Source organism: Panthera leo, chromosome E3 (genome assembly GCF_018350215.1).
Source record: "Panthera leo isolate Ple1 chromosome E3, P.leo_Ple1_pat1.1, whole genome shotgun sequence".
NCBI lineage: Eukaryota > Metazoa > Chordata > Mammalia > Carnivora > Felidae > Panthera > Panthera leo.
Window position 1 is genome coordinate 19,120,568 of NC_056694.1, and position 22,626 is coordinate 19,143,193.

Here is a 22,626-nt window from a genome sequence, read left to right on the forward strand (position 1 = left end):
TGGAACAAATATTCTTATGCTGAGTCCTTATTCTTATGCACAAGCATTCTCATCCTGAGCCCCTCAACAAACTCTCATGTAGTGTCTGTGACGAGTCAGTGTGGTTTGACGCATTACCCGTGTTAACACTGGTCTGGCGCCGGGGTCTACGCTTCTGCCCATCACGCCATGTTGTGAGACGACACCGAGGCTCAGCAGTTGGCGCAGCCGCGGTCCTTGTGAGTTCCCATGCGTTCTTGCCTCTCGCCCGTGTTGCAAAGGAACGTTTTTATGAAGACATATTATATGAGCATCTCTGGGACGTGTGTTGGCCCTTTCTACTCTCCACATTCTTTTTCCCTTCTGTCGATTCTGTATACTTCGGTTGTGGAGAAGGTTGGTGAGTTCTAACAGGGAGATGTGTCCAGCGGACCTCTTCCCATCTCCCTGGCCACCCAGACTTGCTGCGCCAGGTGCCTGGGGCCAGCGGTATTTCCCATCTGTGTCTTTCCTCGTGCACAGGTCATCGGGAGAGGGCTTGGGGCTGGAAATGTGAGAGAAATCACGAGAACACAAATGGCCACTGTATCGGTTAGCTTTTGCTCCCAAAATGCTACATAACAAATGACCCCCTAAGCCCATGCCTTAATACTTGTTAGTACTGTGGGCCGGTTGGCTGACTGATCTAGGCCGGAGTCAGGGAGGGAGCTCCGTTGGTCTTGGCTGGGCTCGGGCACTTATCTGGAAGTCAGCTGGGGGGCCGTCAGTCAAGGTTCTCCTCCTGGGGCTGGCGGCCTAGCTCAGGTGTGTTTTTGTCATGGCAATGACAGAGGGCCAGTGGGAACACGCAAGTTACCTTGATGGCTCTCCTGGGAACCGGCCCGTCAATATTTATGCCTTATACAATTGGCAGAGCAAGTCACGTGGCCAAATCCCGAGTCAAGGGGCAGGGAGGTAGGCCCGCAGTGGAGGGACACTGCAGAGTGACAAAAGGCATGGCCGATGGACAGATACCGGAGCCAGAGCAAGCAGCCCGGGAAGAAAGGCCACTCGAGTTTCCCAGCTCCACTGTACTTCTGCAAAGCGACCAAGAAGGCAGGCTCCGCCTTCTCCCAGGGCCAAGGACCCTCTTTCCCGCAGCCTGGCTACCAGGTACACGAAGTCACAACCGCTTAGTCGCCCCTCTCCCCCATTATGGCCCTTTTCGACCAGTGGTTCCAACATTCCTGTCTGTGAAGACCTATCACGGTCCCCTTGATTTCCAGCCCCAATCCACCCTCTCGTGTGCCCGTCCTTGGTTCACTGTGCAAACCCCAGCCGAGCCCCTTTCCAGCCCAGCGTGCCCTGGACGGCCGGTCAGGGCTAGATTTTCTCTAATATCCTTAACCCTAGTGGGGGGTTCCCTTGTTTCCTCCATGTTGTCACTGACTTCACCCCTTTCAGTGAAACCCTCTTTTTCTTAAAAAAAAAATTATTTATTTTATTATTTTTTTTTTAATTTTTTTTTTTTTTTTTACCGTTTATTTATTTTTGAGACAGAGAGAGACAGAGCATGAGCGGGGGAGGGGCAGAGAGAGAGGGAGACACAGAATCTGAAGCAGGCTCCAGGCTCTGAGCTGTCAGCACAGAACCCGACGCGGGGCTCGAACTCACGGACCGCGAGATCGTGACCTGAGCCGAAGCCGGACGCTCAACCGACTGAGCCACCCAGGCGCCCCCCAAAAAAAATTATTTTTGAGGGAGAGAGCATACATGAGCAGTGGGGAGAGGTAGAGGAAGAGGGAGAAAGAGAGAATCTTTGTTTTTTTTTTTAATGTTTATTTGTTTTGGAGACCGAGCGTGAGCGGGGGAGGGGCAGAGAGCGAGGGAGACACAGAATCTGAAACAGGTTCCAGGCTCTCAGCTGTCAGCACAGAGCCCGACGCGGGGCTCGAACCCACGAACCGCGAGATCATGACCTGAGCCGAAGTCGGACGCCCGACCGACTGAGCCAGCCAGGCGCCCCCAGTGAAACCCTCTTTTAATTCAATACATGTCTGGTCAAAACCTTCCAACCCACAGAATGGAGTGGACCCCTCGCAGGTTCCCGGGGACTCCCTTTCCAGGGCAAGACATCCTGGGCCACTGGAGCTGGAGTCACACACTCGGGGTTGAACCTCAGCGCTGACGAAAAGATGTCCCTTGCTTATAAACCTGAGGAAGACAAGGCAGCACAGAGCAGCGTAGGCAAATGAGCTGCGCACACCCTTTTCCAGCAAGTTCTGTGCCCCTCACCTGCCATCAGAGTGTGGGGCTCGAGCATCCCTTACAGTCTGTGCCGAAACCACAGGCCTGGACTTCAGTTTTCTAGAAGCTCATATGGTCTCCTGCATGGAGGGGGGAAAGAAGCCCTGGTCCCCAAGGTCAACGGTCCCCATGTTCTTACACTGGGGGCTCCCTCTTGCCCCCCACCCCCCAACAGTCTCCCTTTTGACAGTTATCATCCGTCACGGCCACAACAGCAACGCTTTCGGGTTGACCTCTCCCAGTTCTGCCACTTCTGTGCCTCAGTTTCCTCATCTGTCAGAGGATTAGAACTGCCCCTACTTCAGAGAGGTGCTTGTGGGTGTAATGCGTTAGTTAGCACGCAGGAGCCTGCTGTCATGCCTCCTGGCACAGAATCAGTATTTTCTATTGTTATATTTATCACCTATATTATTACTGCTAACAGCGAGACCTTGACCCAGAAGACTTCTCTGTGATCCTTTGCTACGAGACGGGTGGGAGCGACCCTGAGAGTGGCATTCAGCAGCTGCTGAGCCTTGAATGTGAGTCTCCTGTTTTTCCTTTGTGAAAAAGACAAGCGCCCAAGTTCGCTGACATCTTCTGGGGTGACACGTGACTGTCAGCTCTTTGTCTCCCCCCCCCCCCAAAAACAATGGGCCTAATCTACTCCTTCAAGAGGAAGGTGAGTTTTAAACAATGCCTGAGACTGATTGCTTTTCTGAGAAGAACTCAGGTGTTGGGAAGAGAGCATTTTGAAAGCAGATCCTTGAAAATGGTTCCATTGTTCCGAGCTTTTGTTGCCCCAAAGCGATGAAAGTGGGTTTTCTTTAAGGACTCTTGGGAGTCTGCACACTTTAGGAACAGAAAATTCCTACCGAGTCCAAAATCTTTCAAAAGAAAACTTTTAGGGGCGCCTGGGTGGCTCAGTCGGTTGAGCATCCAGCTCTTGATTGAATCAGGTCATGATCTCAGGGTCATGGGATCGAGCCCTGTGTCAGGCTCTGTGCTGACCGTGGAGCCTTAAGATTCTCTCCCTCTCTCTCTCTTCCTCTGCCCCTCTCCCCTGCTTGTGCTCTCTCTCTCTCTTAAAAGAAATAAACTTAAAAAAAAAAATCTGACCCTTGACTGACAGCAGTGTTAACCCTCAAAAACAAACAGAACACATGCATTGCAAGTAGTAAAAAAAAAAAAAATACATAAATAAAAAATAAAAATAAATAAATGAAAACGTTAAGAATGTTTAAATGAAAGCCAAAAGGCGTGCTATGCTGTTCATTAATAAAATAGAGACATTTGAAAGTAGTGTTTTGTCTTTATGCCCTTACAATTTTTCTAGCTTTCATACATATATGTGTTTACTGTTCACGATGTCTTGGTGTATCGCGATGGAGTTTGCAAATGTTGATACTTAGTTCCAGGCTCCTGCTCCTAATCGCTTATGGTGTCCCAGGTCCTCCTCCCCAGGACCCTCCCCTCCCGTGTTTGCTTCTTTGGTGGGTGGGTGGGTGGGTGGGTGGCGAGGCTCCCTCCCCGGTGCGGGAAAGCAAGGTCAGCTGTCCTGCTCTCGGCCCCTAGGGGGCAGCAGAGGGAAGCAAACAACTCAAACGAAAAGAAAAAAAAAAAAAAAAAACAACACAAAACACGCAAGAAGGGACTGGTCCAGGAGACACCTTAAAAACGCCTGTTTTCTCCCCAGTCTTCCTGTTGTCCCTCCTCAGGACCGGCGTAACACAAACCAGCTGCAGACTTTGGGGCTGGAGGAAAACTCCCACTGAAGGGCTCATCTGGGGCGGTGGGGCTGCTGCTTGACCCACCTGCTGACGACAGGGGATCAAGCTGCGGATTCCGACCCCTGCCCTGCTCCTTCCGGAGCTTCAGGTTCTCCCAGCCAATCTAGTAAGAATTCCAGAAGGGTTCACTGATACCCTTTTGGCCAAAGTGCCGGACATGCAGTTGGTGCCCGATAAACGTTCACAGGCTCTGACTCGAGTGACTCCTTTAATCACGATTCGTGAATGCTCCGGTCCGCCGAGACCTTCCCCGGCCTGGCCGAGCCGAGGCTGATTTGCTAGTCGCCACATCCCTGTGGTTTCTGAGAACGCTTTTGAGCAGATGTGCTTTCTTTCGGCCGCGTTCTCTGCAAACGCAGCTGGGTACCAAGTTGAGGGTTCCTGCTCATGGCTCGGAACCTGTGGCATCGCAAGACGCCTCACCTCCCACGACCCTTCCCCCCACCCCCAATCCCTTGCCAGCCCCCCGAGGAACCTTCCAGACACACGGCCCTGGACACATCGTGCGCCTGCTCCACAGCCATCGCTGGATCCCCAGTGCTCAGCACGTGCTGATGGTCCCTTCCCCCACCCTGTTTACAGAGGAGAAAACAGAGGCTCTGAGAGACAGGTGTGGCCCAGATTTGGCAGAGACAGAATTAAAATTCAGACCTTGCACCCTCAATCTGGAACATCGGACTCTCTCCGGCTCCAATTCCCCTCCTTAGCGAGGCCCCTGCTTGCTCCCTCTCCCTACCGTCCTGTTTCCTTTTCTCTGCATTTACCACCTATCATCGTCTCTTTCTCAAGAACAGAAGCCCCATGAAGTCATGGACCTGGTCGGTCCTGTTCACCGAATGCCTGGCACAGAGCAGGGACCCAGTAAATTCTTCCTGAACAGTTGCTGGGAGAGCTAAGATGGTTTCCAAGAACATGTTGATCTGGTAATGAAGTGGGTTCCTTTCCCCTCTGGAGAACCCACCCCCTGGGACTTCTTTGCACGGAGCTCCCGGGTCCCTTCGTCCCCTCGGAACACTCGCCCTGAGCGGCAAGCAGCCACTAAGCACCCCGGCACCGAGGGTCAGGCGTTCCTGGAAACTCTGGAGTGGTGTCTTCCCCAGGGGAAGAAAGAGGGTATTATGCTTAGATACCTCGAGAATGAATGCTTAAAAAACCCCACCGATAATTGTTAATTGACTAATCCCTTGCTATAATTAGGAGGGCCCAGAGGCCAGGGATGCTCTCGTTTCCCAAGCTCTATTTTGAAGGTTTAGGAACCAGGAAGTGACTTAGGAGGCCCAGAAGCCGACAAATGTCTTTGTATCAGCCGACCCCAAGGAAGTGTGGGGTGCAAAATGCAAGTGGGTCTTGTCCCTTCCATGCATATTTCTACTTCCTGAAAAGCAGTAAGTTCGTTACGAATAGCAACGTTTTTTTTGCGGTTCAGTGTATCGAATATAAAAAAGTGCCAGCTGGACAAGTCGATGAGCTTTCATAAGCCAAACATAACCTGTGCAGCAGCCCCGGAGGGTGTCCCCAGCGTGGCTCTTCCCAGCCACCATGCCACCTCCCAAGTATAACCATCATCCTGACGTTTAGCACCATGGATCGGATTCCAATGCCACCCCTCCCTCCCACCCCCCTCCCCCCGAGGCAAGACAGGTGTCCCTGAGGATGTAAGGGCCCCAGAGGGATTGTGCCCCCCCCCCCCCGTGGCCCCCTGTACAGGGACTTTTGCCAGTGGTTACCAGGCAAAGATGCAGACCCAGTGTCATTCGATCTCGCAAGAGCAGCTAGGAGTCTATCTCGATTTGTGTACGAAATCTCATGATTATTAAACGTTGGTAACTCATGAAAATTGAACACACCGTGGAGGCAAGTCCACGCAGGCCGAACGAAACAGACTTATGGCCAGACTGGCCCGCAGGCCGTCAGTGGGGGGGGGGGGGTCACCTTGAGGGGCCCCCAGGCCTGTCAGGGAGACAGGTACAGACACAGGCCTCACAGCTGGGAGGAAGGCTGGGCCGGGCCAGGGAAGGCTCTGCGGGGAGTGATGTTTCCACCGCACTTTGAAGGACACCCCAGAAGAGGAGAGCAAGGGCATCCAGCAGAGGGAGGAGGGCAGGCAGACATCTAGAGTCTGGTCTCACTGGCCTGCTGGGAACTGCAAAGTGGTTTGGGGCAGTGGGAGGAGCGAGCGGGCAAAGGGGCTGGAGCCTGGAAGGCTCTGGGAGACCTAGGAGGACCTGGGACAGCCTTTAGACTTTGTCCTGGGGCAGGCAGTGGGGGCAGGGGGTTCCTCAGAGGAGGGTAAGCAGAGAGGCTGGGCTGGATGGCTGCGGCGGGGGCAGGCTGGGGGACAGCAGGGAAACAGGAGGCCTTGACCTACAGCGGTGGCCCAAGAGAGGGCCACCAGGGCCTTGGGCCCACATTTGCGTCCTCCTAAACAAATCCCACCTGCACTCGCCCCTGACATAGACTCTCCTTGACCAAAGCAGAGCCAGGCCCCTCTGAGCCCGATTCCTAACCAGGCCCTGACCTTGGGCTCTGTCCTTGGCCTGGTTAGTCCCCTTTTAGCAAGGATCCCACCGGGTCAGCTGAACAAGAATCCCTCCCCCTTGAAACCCAAATTCCTCATCCCCACCCTGGACACCTTCTCCCCCTGACCCCCACCTGCTCCTCGGGCCACACATCCCCTCTTTTCCTGACTGTGCTCAGAGCTGAGCCCCACCCGTCTCCCCTCAGGCCAGCCCCCCATTGCTGTGGCCCCTTGAATAAAGAAAGCGTGCCTTACCCTCTTTAACAAGGGTCAGGACTGAATTTTCTTTAACACTTGGCCACAGCCAAAGGGATTTCAACTGTCAATGGCTCTTTGAAAACACCCATCCTCTCCAAGGGGCGGCCTGATGACTTTCCATTCGTTTCTGGAAGGGTGTGCAGCCACACGAGGTGACATTACCTCTACCTATTGTCGTTACCTGCACCTCAAGCATAAGGCCCGGGGTGGAATCATCCAGAATTTCTAATCTTCCCCGTGTGGCCCCAGATCTGCCTCTCCCAAGCTGTCTCAGCAAATGGCAGCTTTGTCTTTCACGCCCTGTGGTTGATCCTTGGACACATCTTGCTGGATCTGCGTTGAAAATTGACCCTGAACCTCCTTGCCACCACCCTGGGCTGAGCCACCGGCGTTACCTTGGCCTGGATTTACTCACTAGCCCCTAGGCGGTCTCTATGTTTCCACCCTTCTTAACCTAGCAGCCAGAGAGGTCCTGTTATATCCTAAGTCAGATCACGTCTCCCTTCTGCTCAGAGCTGCTTGAGGCTTCCGCCCTACTCAGGGTAAATGCCATCGTCCTCGTAAGGGTCTGTCCAGACCATGATCTCTCACCCTCTCCCCATCACCTCTGCAACCTTGTTTTCTGCTGTTCTCTTCACCGCCCCCCCAAATCGGCTCGGGCCATACTGCTCTCTGAGTTATCACCCTACCTCAGGGCCTTTGCACTGGTGGCTCCCTCTTCCTATAACCTCCTTTCCTGGGATATCCCCATGGCTTGCTCCCACCCTCCTTCAAGTCTTTGCTCCAATGTCACCTTCCCTGTGGGGTCTCCTTGAAACCCCGATTTAAAAATCACAACCTGCTACCCTCACTTCTAGCCCCCTCCCTGCTTTATTTGTCCCCTTGGCTTTTAACACTTTGTGTGCCCTACATCCATAGGTATTAATGTTCATGTTCTCTTCTCTCCCTGGTTCTGAACATCCAGTGGGTGCTCAAGAAGTGGACGAGTGTCTTAGATGGAAATTTCAAATTCCTCCGGGCTTCCTCTGGGTATTTCTGAAAACAATGTGGTCCCTGAGACATATTTCAGTTGGCATCTGTCAGCTCTGAATGCCCGGGACAGAGTTTCCAGCCTGTAGGTCACCGAGTCCCGGCCACACGCACGCCAACCACTGTCACAAGCCTCTCTCGGAGGCACTGATTTTCAAATGCGTGCAGATACTCCTGTGATGAATATTGCATGCCTATTTAAAAGGGACACTGAAGTCCTTGCAACTTTTTGGCCATGATGTATTTTCTCTGTCAACCAATACCCTCAACTCCCATCAGTATTGCACGGAGATCCTCTTTGTCAAAAACAGTTGGAAATGCCTCGGAAAGGGGTCTCATGAACAAGATCCCTGGAGACCCCTGGCCATCGTTCATAGGAGTTCCTCCTGCCGGGGACATTGCCCACACTTACTGTCACCCGCCCCCGGGGCAGAGTAGCAGCGGCTGACAGGGAGCACAGGTTCACCTACCAGAGAAAGGCAATTCACAATCTGTTAACCTTGAATTCTGCAAGCCCTGCCACAACAGTTCTCAGCTTGGGCAGAATTCAAAGGAGCTCTTGCAATCAACATGCAATTAATTGATGTACACCCTGGGCATCTGGGCCCCATGCACTGCTGGTGTGAAGGAAGTTCAGGTCATCTTAGAGCAGAGGTGGGGATGGGCGTGCTCACAGTCGGGCAATCCCACTGCACAGGAGATCCCGAAAAGCTTTGTGCCAATTTGGCCCACGGGTCTTGGTTCAGATGTTAATCGCAGTGGTTAGCATTTACTGAGCACCTACTACGTGCCAAATGCTTTTTTTTTTTTTTTTTTTGGCATCATCTCATTACAAGAGCCCCAGAGAGGTGCGACGACTTGTTCAAAGCCCACAGCTGGTGGAGCCCCACGGTCGGCATTCTTGACCATTCTGCCCCGACCCCAACCGTCAAGTTTCTGGGTTGGCGGCCTCTGCAGGGCATCCTTACCTAGCAACTCCAACAACCTCGTGTCTAGACCACCTTGGGTCATGCTGCTCAGGATCTCAAGCGGGGATGGCCCGCAGGAGGAAGTCTCATTTGTCATTCACGATACTTCTTTGCCACCGTGCTTGTCCTTCCGTGCCATAATAGAGAGCCCAGGTGACTCTAGCTTCATCCTGCCAGAGAAGCGCTTCCTGTTGGCTTACACAGTCTAAGGCCCCCCTGGGCGGCCCCCAGGGAAAGCACAAGCCCCAAAGACTCTCCCACCCAGCATTCCTGGTGGGACGCCCCTTCGGATGGGGCCTGGGACTCGAGGTCCGAGCCTGAAGCTCCCTGAAGCCGGAAGCTTTGGGAAGCGCAGAAAACTTTGCAGCTCTGACCCTTCGGGGCTCCTTCCTGGGGCTCCCTCCTGCCGGTCCTTGTCCCTCTTGCGGAACCCGGCACGCTGTACCCTTGCCTCCCCAGGGCAGGGCCTCTCCGGGTCTTGAAGAGGATGCCCCCTCCTGGCCGGTTTTGCTGCCCCACGTCCCTCGCGAGGAGCCTCTTTCTCCGAGAGCGCGCTGCCTGGCGTTCTCCTTGCTTCCCAGCCCCTCCAATCGGGTGCCGGGCTCCTTGGGGGCGTCCCTTCTCTCCGGGTCCCCCGCCCGCGCCCGGCTTGGGGCGCCCCCTCTCCCTGCTTAGGGCGGGCGCCGGAACAGTGTCGCCGGCCGCCTGCAGGTGTCTCCCCACGGAGGGGCGCGCGTCCCTGCGCCGTGGCCGCTGCCAGGCTCCAGCGGCTCCTCGCCGAGGTGCACTCGCGCTCCGGGCTCCGGGCGCGCCGGAGCCGCTCGGCCGCTGCCGCCCGCCCCCCGCGCCCCCCGCGCTCCCCGCGCCGCGCCCTCACCCCGGGGCGGGGGAGGGCATGGGCCCGCGCGGCGTCCTCCGCCGCCGATCCAAGGCGCCCGAGCCCCGGGGTGCGGCGGGCAGCGGCCGCTGACGCGGGGCGCCGGCTGCCAACTTCGCGCGCGGAGCTCCCCGGCGGCGCGGGCGGCATGAAGACGAGCCGCCGCGGCCGAGCGCTCCTGGCCGTGGCCCTGAACCTGCTGGCGCTGCTCTTCGCTACCACCGCCTTCCTCACCACGCACTGGTGCCAGGGCACGCAGCGGGTCCCCAAGCCCGGCTGCGGCCAGGGCGGGCGCGCCAACTGCCCCAACTCGGGCGCCAACGCCACGGCCAACGGCACCGCCGCCCCCGCCGCCGCCGCCGCCGCCGCCGCCGCCGGGAACGGCCCCCCTGGCGGCGCGCTCTACAGCTGGGAGACTGGCGACGACCGCTTCCTCTTCAGGAATTTCCACACCGGCATCTGGTACTCGTGCGAGGAGGAGCTCGGCGGGCTCGGTGAGTGAGCGGCGGCGCCGGCGGCTCGGCTCCCGGCCCCCCTCCCGGGGCTTGCGCGGCCCCCCGCGGCCCGAGCCCCAGCCCCGCGCGCTCCCTCCCCGCGGCCGGGCGAGGGGCCCCGCGCTCGGCAGGGCTCGGTTGCACGCCCGGGGGGCGGGGAGCGCGCGGGGGCGGGCCCGGGGGGCGGGTGGGGGGGGGGCGTCCGGGACGCGCCGCCGACCCCGGGGCTCCCCGCGCAGCCGCTGCCCTTTCCGAGCGCGCCGGGCGCCTTTGGGGACGTCGCCGCGCCCTGGGGAGGCGCGTCTCCCGGGGACCTAGCGCGGTGGCCGGTCGGCGGGGCGCGCGTTCCCCTCCGCGCCAGAAGTCGTCTCCGGGCGCGCCCCCTCCCCCGCCTTCGTTCGCGGGGCACCGGCCGCCCCCTCCCGGCCCGGCCCGCCGCGGGGAGGGCGCACCGACTGCTGCCGTGAGCCCCCCACTCCCCGCGGATCCCCGGAGCCGGGAGCCGACGGGGTCGTTCTCCCAGACGGGGCTCGGGAAGCACGAGAGTCGGGGGGTGGGGGGGGGACGGGAGGAGCCCGGTGGGTTCCCGGCGGGGAGCCCCCTTGGTGTTCTGGCCCCCCTGCCCCCGCCCGGGAGAGGATGCGACGGGAGGGGGGCGAGGCGGCGGGAAAGCGGGACGGCTCCGATCAGAACTGGGGGGGGGGGGGGGGGGGGGAGGGGGTGACTTTTCAGAAGGCAGATCAAAGTGCTCCCTTTGCCCCGCACCGCACCTCTTCCCGGGTCCGCCCGGGGCAGCCAGGTCGGAGGGAGTGCCCCTGAGACCCGCCGTGAGGCTGTGTGTGTGTGTGTGTGGGGGGGGGGTGCTTGGCCACACCAGCGGGTACCTCCCAGACCATGTTGCTCTAAGTCCGGGCGTGGGGACCGTCTGGAGTGACTTGACCTCTTTCCCCAAGGTGAAAAGTGTGTGCATACACAGCCCTTGCGTGCGGACGGTGTATGTGTGCGCTCAGATGTAGATGGGGTGGGCGACGGCGGAGTTTGCCCCAATCAGCCATTGGCCTGACTGGTTGTCTTAAAGGACAGAGAGAAGGTGTCAGATCAGCCCGAAGAGGCTGCTCCCTCTGCCTGGAATCCCCTTCCCCAGTCTCCCCTGCTGGCTGCTTCCCAGTTCCGGGGGGGATTTCCTGCCCCTTCCCAGGCAGGGTCTTGTGGAGGGGAGGCCTCCCCACCCCCTTTGGAGGCAGGGTCTTCCTGACTGCCTCTCATCACCACCTTTATCTCCTTCGTCGCGCTTGGCACAACCTGAAAACGTCCAGAGGCTGCCTCTGGTCACTAGCTGCCCGTCCCCTGTCTCCACAGGATGTCACTGTGAGGGCAGGGCCTGGGCTGCCTGGTTCACCGTCATCCCCAGCTTCTGGGCGGTGTCCTGGTGCATAGTAGGCCATCAATATGTCTCTGCGGGGTTAACATTGGATGAGACCCTGGAAGGGTAAACCAGAGGCTTCCTGGGGGTGCCGCCTGCTCTGCCCTGCCTCTGGGGGTGCCCCGCTGAACTTTTCTGTGACCACCTGCGTGGACCTAGCTGTTTGCCAGACGCTCGCTATTTGTTTTGCTTTCCGACAGTCCGACCCTGACCTCTTCCACGGAGGCCTCGCAATGCCTTGTCCTGGGGGAACATCTGCGCCTTTTGGGGTGAACCCCGCTTGTCACCTCGGCCTGCCACCAAGTTTCTTCTTTGTGCAGAAACACAGCCTCCTTGTGCCTTCTCTGTGCACGTACTTAAAGATACCACGCTGTGTCTCTGGAGTTGTCCGGCCCCCGCCTCCGCGGGGTGTCCTGGCCCTCGGTGGCCGGCTGAGCCTCTTCCCTGAGGTCTCCCCTGGCCTCTCCCTGAAGGCCACAGCCCCCCCGCTTGTCGTTACTTCCCTGTGTCTTTCATCCAGGGCTTGACACAGGATGTTGAAGCCCGAGCAGCTTTAAAAATTATTAGTTGAGCAACATTTAAAGTCGTGTTAGCTTGCATTTATCGAGCCCTTCAAGTACACCAGGCACTGTGGAAGCTTCTCACCTGCCGGATCTTGTTGACTCCTTGCCAGCACCTTTTAGGGGGCCCACTTTTCAGATGAGGAATTGGGGGTTCGGAGAGTTTTTTTTTTTTTTTTGTCCAGGCGCCCCAGCTGGCAAGGGGGTCTGGATGGCCTTCTCTGGGGCAGAAAGAGATCAGGGCGAAGCGATAAGGGAAGAGAATGATACAGTTGGGGGGTCCGAGACAGGCATCATTTGAGGGGGGGGGGCCACTCAGCCTAAGACCTTCATCCCTAGTCCTCTGTTTATAAACACATGGGTGGTTCGTTTGTTGGGTCAACAAAACAAACCCACAGTTTTCTCTTTTCTCTTGATCGCTGTTGGCTAGAGATCTCCCCTCCCAGAAAATCACCATTTTCCTCCCCGAGAGCTCAGAAAATAGTTATCAGCCTGTCAGCGCCGCCGGTGAGAAATTTGGGAGGTCTGAGCCCGCTTGGATGGTTTCCCTGGCTGATCCCACCGTGCCCAAATCCCGCCTCTCCACCTCTGTGGTCTTGAAAGGATGTCAGGAAGTACCTGGCCTCAAACTTTTGTTGCTATGACAACCTTTCCTCTGCGTTCGGTGACCATTTTTTAATTTGCTTTTTGCTCGAAGAGGAAGAAAGCGTCCAAAAGCCCCCCCAACAAAATCCTGCCCCCCTCTCCCCCCCCACCCCCGAGGCATCGCCTTGAGGACTGTCTTCCTTCCCTCCTGCCCCAAACTATGGGGAAGGCCTTCTTTTCCTTCCCAGCATTTTTACGTTTCCCCCAGTGAAAACACCAACCACAAAACCCTGACCTCTCCATGAGAGGCAGCTGCGAACTGCTCCTTCGTCTCCAACGCCTGTTCGATCATTTCTTTCTGTGCCCAGAAAAGCCTCTCCCCACTCTGGGCAGCCACAGGGAAATCTAATAAGCCCTTTTACCCACATGAAAAAAAAATCCACCGCGTTCACAAAGAAGACTGCAGCCTGTCCTAAACAGACACAATTTCACCAGACTGGGCACAAAGAAAGCTTTTCTCCGTCCAAGAAGGAGCATCGACCTCCTTCAACAAACAGAAAGGGAGCGTGGCCTTGACACAGAATTACCCCGAGCCCTTCACGCCAATTGGTTTTCTCCTCTGGAATCGATGCTCAGAAGGGCTGGGTGGTTGCCGTTGGAGGCGTTCTGGGGGGGTGGGGGCAGCGGAGTAAAGGCCTGGAAAAGCAATAGTGACTAGGGGAAGGGAGATGGGCTGGCGGGGGGTGTGGTTGTGCCAGCAGGGAGAGCACAGGTGAGGCTGGACTTAGTCAGGCCTGTGCTTGACCTGAGGAAGTAGGTGACTCAGAAGACCAATGGGGCGGCTGGCCAGGATGCCTGGAGGGAGGTGGGCCAGAGAGAGGGAGGGACAGGCGGAGGATGCTGTTGTTCGCCTCTAGACCCACTCTGTCCCCTGGGATGGGTGGACAAATGCCCATTCTCTTTTGTGAAAGATGGAAGTTTCTCGAGTTTCCTGTTAGCAGTGTGGTTTGGGCAAGAGCCTCAGTTTGCTGCCCTGCAGACTGGGGATCCGGGCAGGTAGCGCTTGTTGGAGGCGGGGGTGTTCGGTGAAATAGCGCGGGGGAGGTGCTGTGTGAGTGCCCCTTGCCACCTCCGAGTGCCCCGTCACCCCGTCTGAGCCCCCGCGTCTCTCCCGTGGACTGCTGCAGCCGTCGCCCTGCTTCCCCCGTTGACCCCCCTCGGCCCTCAGTCTGCTCTCCCCCCAGCCCCAGAGTAACCGCCAGATCCTCACCCACCTTCGTGCGGCCCCCTCCGGCAGCTCCACTCTCAGAGTCAAAGCCACGTCCTCCCGTGGCCCGTCCCCGGCCGTGCTACTTCTCTGGGTTCTTCTCCTGCTCCCCACCCCCAATCGTGGTCACACCCGCCCTCAAAACCAGGCACACTCAGGCCCTTTGCGCGGGTCCTTCCCTCTGCCTGAAATGCTTGTCCCCTAGATGGCCGCAAGACTAGTTCTGGAAACTTCTTCAAGTCAGTGCTGAGCTCGCTCTGAGCCCCCAGCGCAAAATCGATCTCCCCCACCCGTTTCCTGCTTGAGTTTTCCTCTAGCCCTCGCCACCGACTCCTCCTCAGTGGTGCCCACCAGCTCCAAGAAGTTGGCGGTTGAGTTTCTCTGCATCGTTCACCGCGGGTCCCTTAGTGCTCAGAACACTGGCAGGTGCTCAGCAAACATTTGTGGGGTGAATGGTGGCGATTGTTACGGCTGCTGCTCTTTCTTCGGCTCTAAGTGTCTTCTTACCCTGCAGTGAGTCAGGGGGCCAACCGGGGACCCCTTCCCTTTCACTGAGGTGCCCACGACACGCAGTGCCCCCCGCCCCTTTACACACCCCAGTGCGTGTGGGGCGAGGCCATTCTTACTCAGGAGGAGAAAGCCCTTAGCTGACCTTCTACGCCTTTCTTGCTTCCCCTTTTCTACAGAAACCCCAGCCCTTCTGCCTGCTCCCTTCAGTTATGTCGCTGCCTCCTTCACGAGTATGAGCACAGACATGATGCCCCCCAAGAGCGGGCTTCTAGTGCTGGGAGTGTGTTGGAGTAACAGGTGGATGGGCTTTGTGTTAGGACCGTCTGATGGGCGAAGATATGGACTTTGAAAGGTCCCATAGACCAGTGTCATTTCCTTGCATTTCTATAACAGCTTGATGACAACCTAGTGCCAGGGTTACACCTATTTTCTGGGGCACAGAGAGATGAGGTGACTTGCTCAAGGTCACGCAGCTATCAGAGCTGGGATGTGCACCCAGCCAGAAGGTTCTAGAACCTGGCTTTCGCCCAGAAAGCATTGCCCGGGGAGTCATAAGCCCCAGGTTTGAGTCCAGACCCCGAGGTCACTCCAGTGCTGAGTGACCTTGGATAAGTCACACTCCCTCACTCTCTGGTCTTTTCTTCCCTCAAGCGTGAGGTGACGGGTTTTTTGTGTGTTTTTGTTTTCTTCTTGTTTGGTCTGGCTGGTAACATCCATCAAGGGCAACAGAACACCTCTTGATGACAGGCTTCGGGGACAGACAGTCCGGGCTCCAGCCCCCGCACCATGACTCGCCTGCTACGTGGCCTTGGTTAGGGGTTCGCCTTCGTTGGGCCTCAGTTTCCTTGGCTGGGACACAGGGATTATAATAGCTGCCTCACTCTAGCCCTGCTGGAGTTGAAGCCCATAACGCGGGCCCAGCAAGCACTCAATAACCACGCTGGCTGTGATCGACCCCGTGGCAGAGGCTGCCGACCCATGGCCCGCGGGTCCCATCTGAACTGTCCATCTGTTTTGTTTGGCCCTGCAGTGTTTACAGTCTCTGAATGAGTTGCCAACGTTTGAAAATTGAGACGCTTCACAGAAACATCTGGATTTATGGCTTTCCTCAAAAGCCTGGCAGGTCTGTGAACAAGGGCCCGGGGGTCCTAAGGCAGTGGGAGCTGCCCCTTCCGGGGGGGGGGTGCCACGGGCCACCCCCCACCCCATCCACCTCCTCCCCGGGGACACGACTCGCCACCTTCCAGGGCTCAGGCCCCAGGCCTGGGGTTCCTCCTCGGAGCCTCGGTTCTCACATCCCTGTCTCGTCCGCTGGTGGCTTCTGCCAGCTCTTCATTCAGAATCCAGCCCCTGCTGATCAGGACCTGTGGCCTGTGCCCTGGCTCCCCTCCCCTGGACTAGGCCAGTAGCCCCTCCCCGGGCTCTCTGCTTCTGCCCCCTCGGCCCTCTGCTTTCCACCCAGGAGTGAAGCCGAAAGTCAGATCACCTCCCCACTCTGGGCAGGGCCCTCCTGTGCAGTGGGTCTCACTCAGATTCAGGGCCAACGACTTCCAGGGCCTGAGGCTGGCCGTGATGTACCCACATCGCCTGGCTCCACCCTCTTTCTCCTCTGCCTCACTGCAACAGCCTCTTTGCTGGCCCTTGAACAGGCCAACACCCTCCTGCCCCAGGGCCTTTGTACTTGCTGTTCCTGCCACCTCCGGACTCTTTCTCCCAGATGTCTGCAGGGCTCCCTCCCTTCTCAGGTGGGTCTGGGCCCAAATGGCCTCTTTCCCACGGGGCCTTCCCTGACCACGCCCTCTCAATCTGCGACCTCCCCGCCCCCTGCTCTTTCCTCCCACCTTATTCCCCCCCATTGCTGTCATTGCTGTTTTGCCCACTACATAGCATACTCACTTATCTTCTTTATTATCTCTCTCCCCTGCTCACATGCCAGATCCACGGAGGCAGGACTTGGTCCATTTCACAGAACGCCACATTCTGGGACTGAGACGAACCGGTCCTTAGTAAGGGATCAATGACTATGTGCTGAATGCACTTGGGATTCTAGGAACTTCTCTGAGCTGCTGTGTGCAGCGAGGGGCCCAGTGCTCTGTACCTGTCATTCCCACGGACTTGTCAGACACTCTTTCTTCGCCACCCCCTCTTCTGTTCTGCTCCTGGGAAACAGTGCTCTGTGGGGCCCTGTGAGGAGCCGGAGGGGCTCAGTGTGGTCATCGCCCCTGTTTGAATTCCAGGGCACCAGGTTCAGAACCATCTTTCGGGGATGCTACGACCTCGGGCCTCTGTGTTCCCTGCAGGACCCTGGCGGTTAAGCTCTTCTGGTATCAGGTGACCGAAACTGACGCAAGCCCGGTGTGAAAAAGGCGGGTTTCGTAGGGGCTGCTGCCCCCTGCAGTGTCCAGGCGGAGATGCAACCACCGGGCCTGGCAGGTCAGGGCCAGGGCCACCAGGCTCCTGGAGGCTGGAGTTGATGGGTCCTCCCACCGGCAAAAATCCCGCAGGGGCCAACCCAGAAACCCAAGAGTGCCATAGAGGAAGTGGCGGGGGCTGTGGGGAGCTGGGGGCATCTCCCTCGGCTACAGGGGCAGCTGCTGAGCCCCAGATGACCATTCTCGTTGCAGGGTGGGGGCCCGCGTGGGGCCCCGTTGTCCATTTTGTCAAAACTCCCGGTTTTTATAGGAGATCTCTGGATTGCTAAAATTTGGGAACCGATTCAAGTAAAAAGAAGAGGCCTGCGCTGCGGGCCCCAAAGCAACCCCTTCTGAGGGGGCGAGTAAACTCTCCTCTCGCCAGTCGGCGATTTCTAGATCAGAGCTCTGCCAGTGACATGATTCGATTCCATGCCTGTTGGTTCTCGGTCCTGAGGATCTGACCGGACGGCGTGGTGCAGGTGGCCGAGGCTGGTCCAGTCTGCTGTGTGCTGGGAGGGGAGTGTAGGAAACACAGCCAGTCCTGTGGGGCAGGGGAACCAGAACTTGGGGCCAGGGGAACGGATGGGGCTTGGGCAGACATTCCAAGGGGAGTGAACTCTGTTGGCCAGGAATCCTCGAGTCACTGCAAGCAAGAGAAACTCATTTGAAATGGTCGTAAGCAAAACAAGGGAACTATGGTCTCTTTTTCTTAGACACTGAATTTTTTTTTTTTTTCAAATCTCTGCACCAGACATGGGGCTCAAACTCACAACCCTGAGATCAAGAGTCACATGCTCTACCAACTGAACCAGCCGGGCGCCCCTGTGATCCCTCTTAATAGAAAGTCTCGTGGGGCTCCTGGGTGGCTCAGTTGGTTGAGCGTCCGACTTCGGCTCAGGTCATGATCTCGCGGTCCGTGAGTTCCAGCCCCGCGTCGGGCTCTGTGCTGATGGCTCAGAGCCTGGAGCCTGTTTCGGATTCTGTGTCTCCCTCTCTCTCTGCCCCTCCCCCGTTCATGCTCTGTCTCTCTCTGTCTCAAAAATAAATAAACGTCAAAAAAAAAAAAAAAAAAAGAAAGTCTCGTAAGAAGAGCTCAGGTCCGTAGCGTGGCTGGGTCAAGCAGGGTTGTTGAGAATTTGTGTCTTTCCAGCACTTGGCTCCGCCCTCCTCTGGGTTAGCTTCATTCTCAGGCTGACTCTCCTGAAAGCCTTGAGTTTACTTAACCTCTTGTCCTTCCAGGAACTTCCGTGGAAAAGTCCCTCCCGAACAGAACTCCCAGAACTGGTTCTCAGAGGACCAACTGGGTTATGTCCCCACCCCTGAACCAATCAGAGTGGCCCAAGGGGTTGGACTGTGTGGGTTGGCCAGGCCTTGGTCCCTCCACTCTCACCCTTAGTCACGTGGTCACACCCCTGGGGCGGGAGAGGAGGACAGCTTTGCTTAAACCACGTGCTCTGAGAGTGAGAGAGGTGTGTAGCTGTTAGCTCTTGCTACGTAATGCTGCGTAACAACAAGGGCCACACCTCAGCCACATACAGCTGCAGGCACTTGGCTCAGCTCGAGTCTGCAGCTCAGCGATTTCGGCTGGGCTGGGCTGGGCTGGGCTCACTGCTGCGCAGTGGTTTGGCTGTGGGCTCGGATGATGGGGGCCACTGGGCCTCTCATCCTTCACCAGGCTCGCTGGGGCGCGTTCTCGCGGTTGCGTCCGAGACGTGAAAGCTGGAGCCAGCCACGCCGCGGGAGTGCCTTTCAAGCCTCTGCACACATCGCATGTGCTTGCTTACATCCCGTTGGCCAAAGCCGGTCACCAGGCTGAGCCCGGAGTCGGTGTGTGGGGGGCGCTGCTGAGTCGTGACGGCCAAGGGCACGGACACGCGGAAGGGTGACGCGTTGGGGCCATGAAAGCGATCACTGTTGCACAGACGTTCCTCAGACTCGGGGGGCTGGCCCTAGGGAAAGGGGCGGTGGATGCCGGTCAGGTGAGAACAGAGATGCCCCTCCTCACACGCTTACGCAGCAGGGGTACATCTGGGAACCCAGAGAGTCTGTGGCCGTGCCCTTCATGCCTGGCCTCATTCTTTTAGCCAAGACGCTGTAGCTGTGCTTGAGTTCAGAGGTCCCTCTCCTTCCTTTCTTTTGACGTTTATTTATTTTTGAGCAGGGGGAGGGGCAGAGAGAGCGAGACAGAAGATCCCAAACAGGCTCCGGGCTGACAGCACACAGCCCGATGCGGGGCTCGAACTCACAAACTGTGAGATCGTGACCTGAGCTGAAATCGAGAGTCAGGTGCTCAACGGACTGAGCCACCCACGCGCCCTGAGTTTAGAGGTTCTTAAATGTTTGGGGCTCTGGGGCTCCAGAAACCACGTGCCTGCATCCCAGAGAGAGGCATCCCCTAAACACACCCCTTGGTCCGTCCCCTGAGACCCGTCCCTCTGATTCACCTGGTGTCCCCCAACTTTGCTATGCCCCAGTTTCTTCTAGGGAACCTGTTAAAATGCATGTGCCCAGGGTCTCGCCCTTGGACTTTTTGCTTCGTGGGTCCGGGAATCTGTACTTCTAACCAGCTCCCCAGGGGTTTTGGAAGCACGGCGGGCGTGGGCACCCGTGTTCCGAGTCAGCCCTGTCATTTAGCATCTGGGACTGAGGCAGGCCTGGCGCTGGCTTCTGCAGAGTGTGGGGCGGGGCCGGCCCCCAGCTCTCTTATCTTCCGGGACCACCTTCCCCTCACCCTGCTCTGGCCAGCTGGCCCCCTGCATTTCTGGCCGCTCCAAGCTGATTTCCCACCTCAGGGCGTTCGCTCTTGCCATTCCCTCACCTGGAAGTCTCTTCCTCTGTATCTCTAGGTCTCTGCTCTGCCCGCAGGCCTTCATCAAGCCCCGGCCCTGGCTGCTGTCTCGTCCCGAGGCTTCTTCTCTTCATCGCTGAGATGACCTTTTCGTTTATTTCTGTGCGTCTCTGCGATGTGTGTGTCCCATCCTAAAGTGAGCACCTCGGAGATCAGAGACAGTGCTCAGCTTCCCACTGCGGTGTCCCAGGAGCAGATCGCAGCCATCCTGAGGACGCGGCAAAATCCCTTTGGATCGGAGAGCTGACACCCAGTGTCTCACCGCCCCGGGAATGTGTGCGCTGCCTTGGAAGCGCTCAAACCAAAACGGATCACTGAGGGCTGCCGGGAGGGCCAGGCTGTGTGTGGGTCAGGGGGAGCGGAGGCGGCCAGACCGCCCTCTCCGCCCGTGGGGAGCGCCCATGGCTCCCCAGGCCTGTCCTGTGGTTTGGGTGGGGACGCTGGTGGAGACAGTGGTTTAGAACGCGGCAAGCAGGGGTTTTTCCTCTTCCGAGTTTTCAGAGGAAGCATGGTCCTCAGTTTCTGCTTCTGAAAAGTGGGGCTAATGATGGTACCAAGCTCTGGGATTGGTTCCTTCCAGGGATTCCTGGTTGATATTGACTCGGTATCTCTGACCCCAAACAGTCCCTCGGCTCCAAAAACAGGGGAGCTGAACCGTAGAATTGGATGGCGATGCTGGCGACGTGTGGAAGGTGGCCTGGCCCCAAGCTGCCCAGACTGTTTGGATAAGTTGGTTATAGGATGTAGGGCCTGCCCCCTTCCCTGCTGGTGGGGTCCCGAGGGCCGCGTCTGCGCTCCAGCCTCAGGGAGCAGAGCTGGGGGGGACGGCCCGTGGCTGTGGGGGCCTTGTCCTGTGTCCCAGCCTTCCAGGGAGTGGGTCCACGGTGACACTGGACCGGGATGGCGACAGGAAGGTAGAGTGGGGTGGAGAGAGGCAGAGCGAGACAAAGGGACACAGAGGGAGAGAGACACGGACCCGGGGACATGCACAGATGCACACGCAGACACAGACACGCATGCACAAACCCACGTGACAAGGGGGGAGCGGGCCTGAGGAGCTGCAGGGGAGAGGCCGAGGGGAGCCTGAGACAGCCCGGGGAGGCAGGAAGGGGCCCATGTGGCCCTTTCTCTGCTCTTTTCCCGGAGCCCCTGAATGTGCGGCTCTGCCTGGGGCGGCCCTTCCAGGCCTTCCGCCCTTGGCCCTGGGCGCGTGGGGAAGGCAAGGCAGCTGGGCCAGACCCTCACCCACTCTCCCTCCTTCCCCCGCCCGTGTCCTATTGGTGGCAGTGGGCAGCTTGGTGTTGGGGGGCTTCAGCTCATCCTGGCTCCCCGGGCCTCTCCAAACTGTCCCGTTATTTTTATCAGTCGTTCACAGTCTAGGAAACTCAGGATGTGGGAGGCGGCTTCTCAGCAAGCCAGCTGGATCTGTGCCCTGTTGCCTGTGGGACACACTTGTGGATCCTGCACTCCCCTCTGTCCGTGTCCATTTGTCCTTCCTTCTCCCCAGGGCCTCCCTCCACCCTGCGCTCTCTGCTGGGGGGTCCGGTTCTGGAAAAGGGGAGGGAGAGGCTTAACTCCCTGCTCCTGTCTGTCCCCTGCGCCCCCCCCCCAGCTGCCAGACTTGTCCCCCCCCCGCACCCCCCTCCTTGCCTCGTGAGAGCTCTTCTGGGTGGTTCTGGAAGAAGCACAGAGGTAGAGAGACCCTCCCCAGAGCACAGTTGGGAGGGGTGGACACAAGTCTCGCCGTCACCCCTCGGCAGATGCCTCCACTTGGAGGTTTGAAGGGAACGAACAAACCCCAAACCAACCACTTGCTGCCCTCACCAGCAGGGGGCGGGCTGGGTCATGCTGTCATAACCACCTGCAAATCTGGGAAGGTTCAAACAACCTGGGGGGGGGGGCGGGCTGTGTGTTTCACGCTGTCCTCATCGGGGACCCAGATAAAAGAGGCTCCACCTCCAGGCTGCCATGGCTGCTGAGACCAGAGAGGGGGATGGGTTTCTGCCTCGAAATGGCACCTGCCATTTGGTCAAAGCAAATCCCATGGTCGCATCTAATATCCTCGGGGGGCTGGAGGATTGCCCCCCATAGGCCTAGGAAGGCCTAGGCCTTATAAGGCCTTATAAGGCCTAGGCCTTATCATAGGCCTAGGAAGCGGGGAGCCAGGAAGATTGGTGGCCGCAGGAATGGCTACTGCACCCTCACCCTGCCCTTCTCAGCCCCATCTCAACAAATGACCACACACACACACACACACACACGTTCAATCGATCGGCAAATCCTATTGGCTTCTTTTAAAAACACATCCAGAGTCCAGCCATTTCTTGCCCTCTCTCTGCCACCACGACTGAGCCAACACCATCCCTCGCCTGGATGACTCCAGGAGCCCCCTCACTGGTCTTCCAGCCTCTCCTTGTCCCCCATAGTCTGCTGAGGGGGCCTCTGCACCTTGGATGACGTCCTTCCAATGGCCTCATCTCACTTGGGTAAAGCCAAAGGGCTCCTAGCGGTTGCAGAACCTGACATGAGTTGTTCCTATTGTCCTGCTACATTCTCGCTCGCTTCCTCTTTCGGGCTTTGGCACAAACACTCCCCGGGCATGCCTCTGCCTCAGGGCCTTTGCACTTACAGTTTCCTCAGTCTGAGCACTCTTTCCCAGATTCCCACTCCCTCGCTTTAATAAAATGTCCCCTTTTGTGTGATCACCCCCACTGTGACCCCCACTCCCAGAACCCCCTCTTCTACCACTCAGCTTAATTTGTTTTTCATAACACTTCTCCCCGCTGACACTCACTGACGTCAAATGCCCCGGTGACATGTGGCCCCGGCTCTGAGAATCAC

The 22,626-nt window shown here is 57.8% G+C and overlaps 1 protein-coding gene across 5 annotated transcripts in view; it reads left to right on the forward strand.

Moving 5' to 3' along the window:
- The first annotated feature begins 9,829 nt into the window (after nucleotides 1-9,829).
- Nucleotides 9,830-22,626, forward strand: part of GSG1L (GSG1 like) — a 206,389-nt gene continuing 193,592 nt past the window's right edge. For 4 of the 5 annotated variants that reach the window (XR_006197664.1, XM_042921540.1, XM_042921542.1 and 1 more), the window contains exon 1: nucleotides 9,830-10,178. Coding sequence is in view for 4 of the 5 variants with exons in the window: in XM_042921540.1 (XP_042777474.1) it covers nucleotides 9,833-10,178 (346 nt within the window). In the remaining variant the exon portion in view is untranslated. Of the gene's footprint in view, nucleotides 10,179-15,594; nucleotides 15,647-22,626 lie in introns of those variants that run through there. The other variant, XM_042921543.1, reaches the window with a different exon arrangement.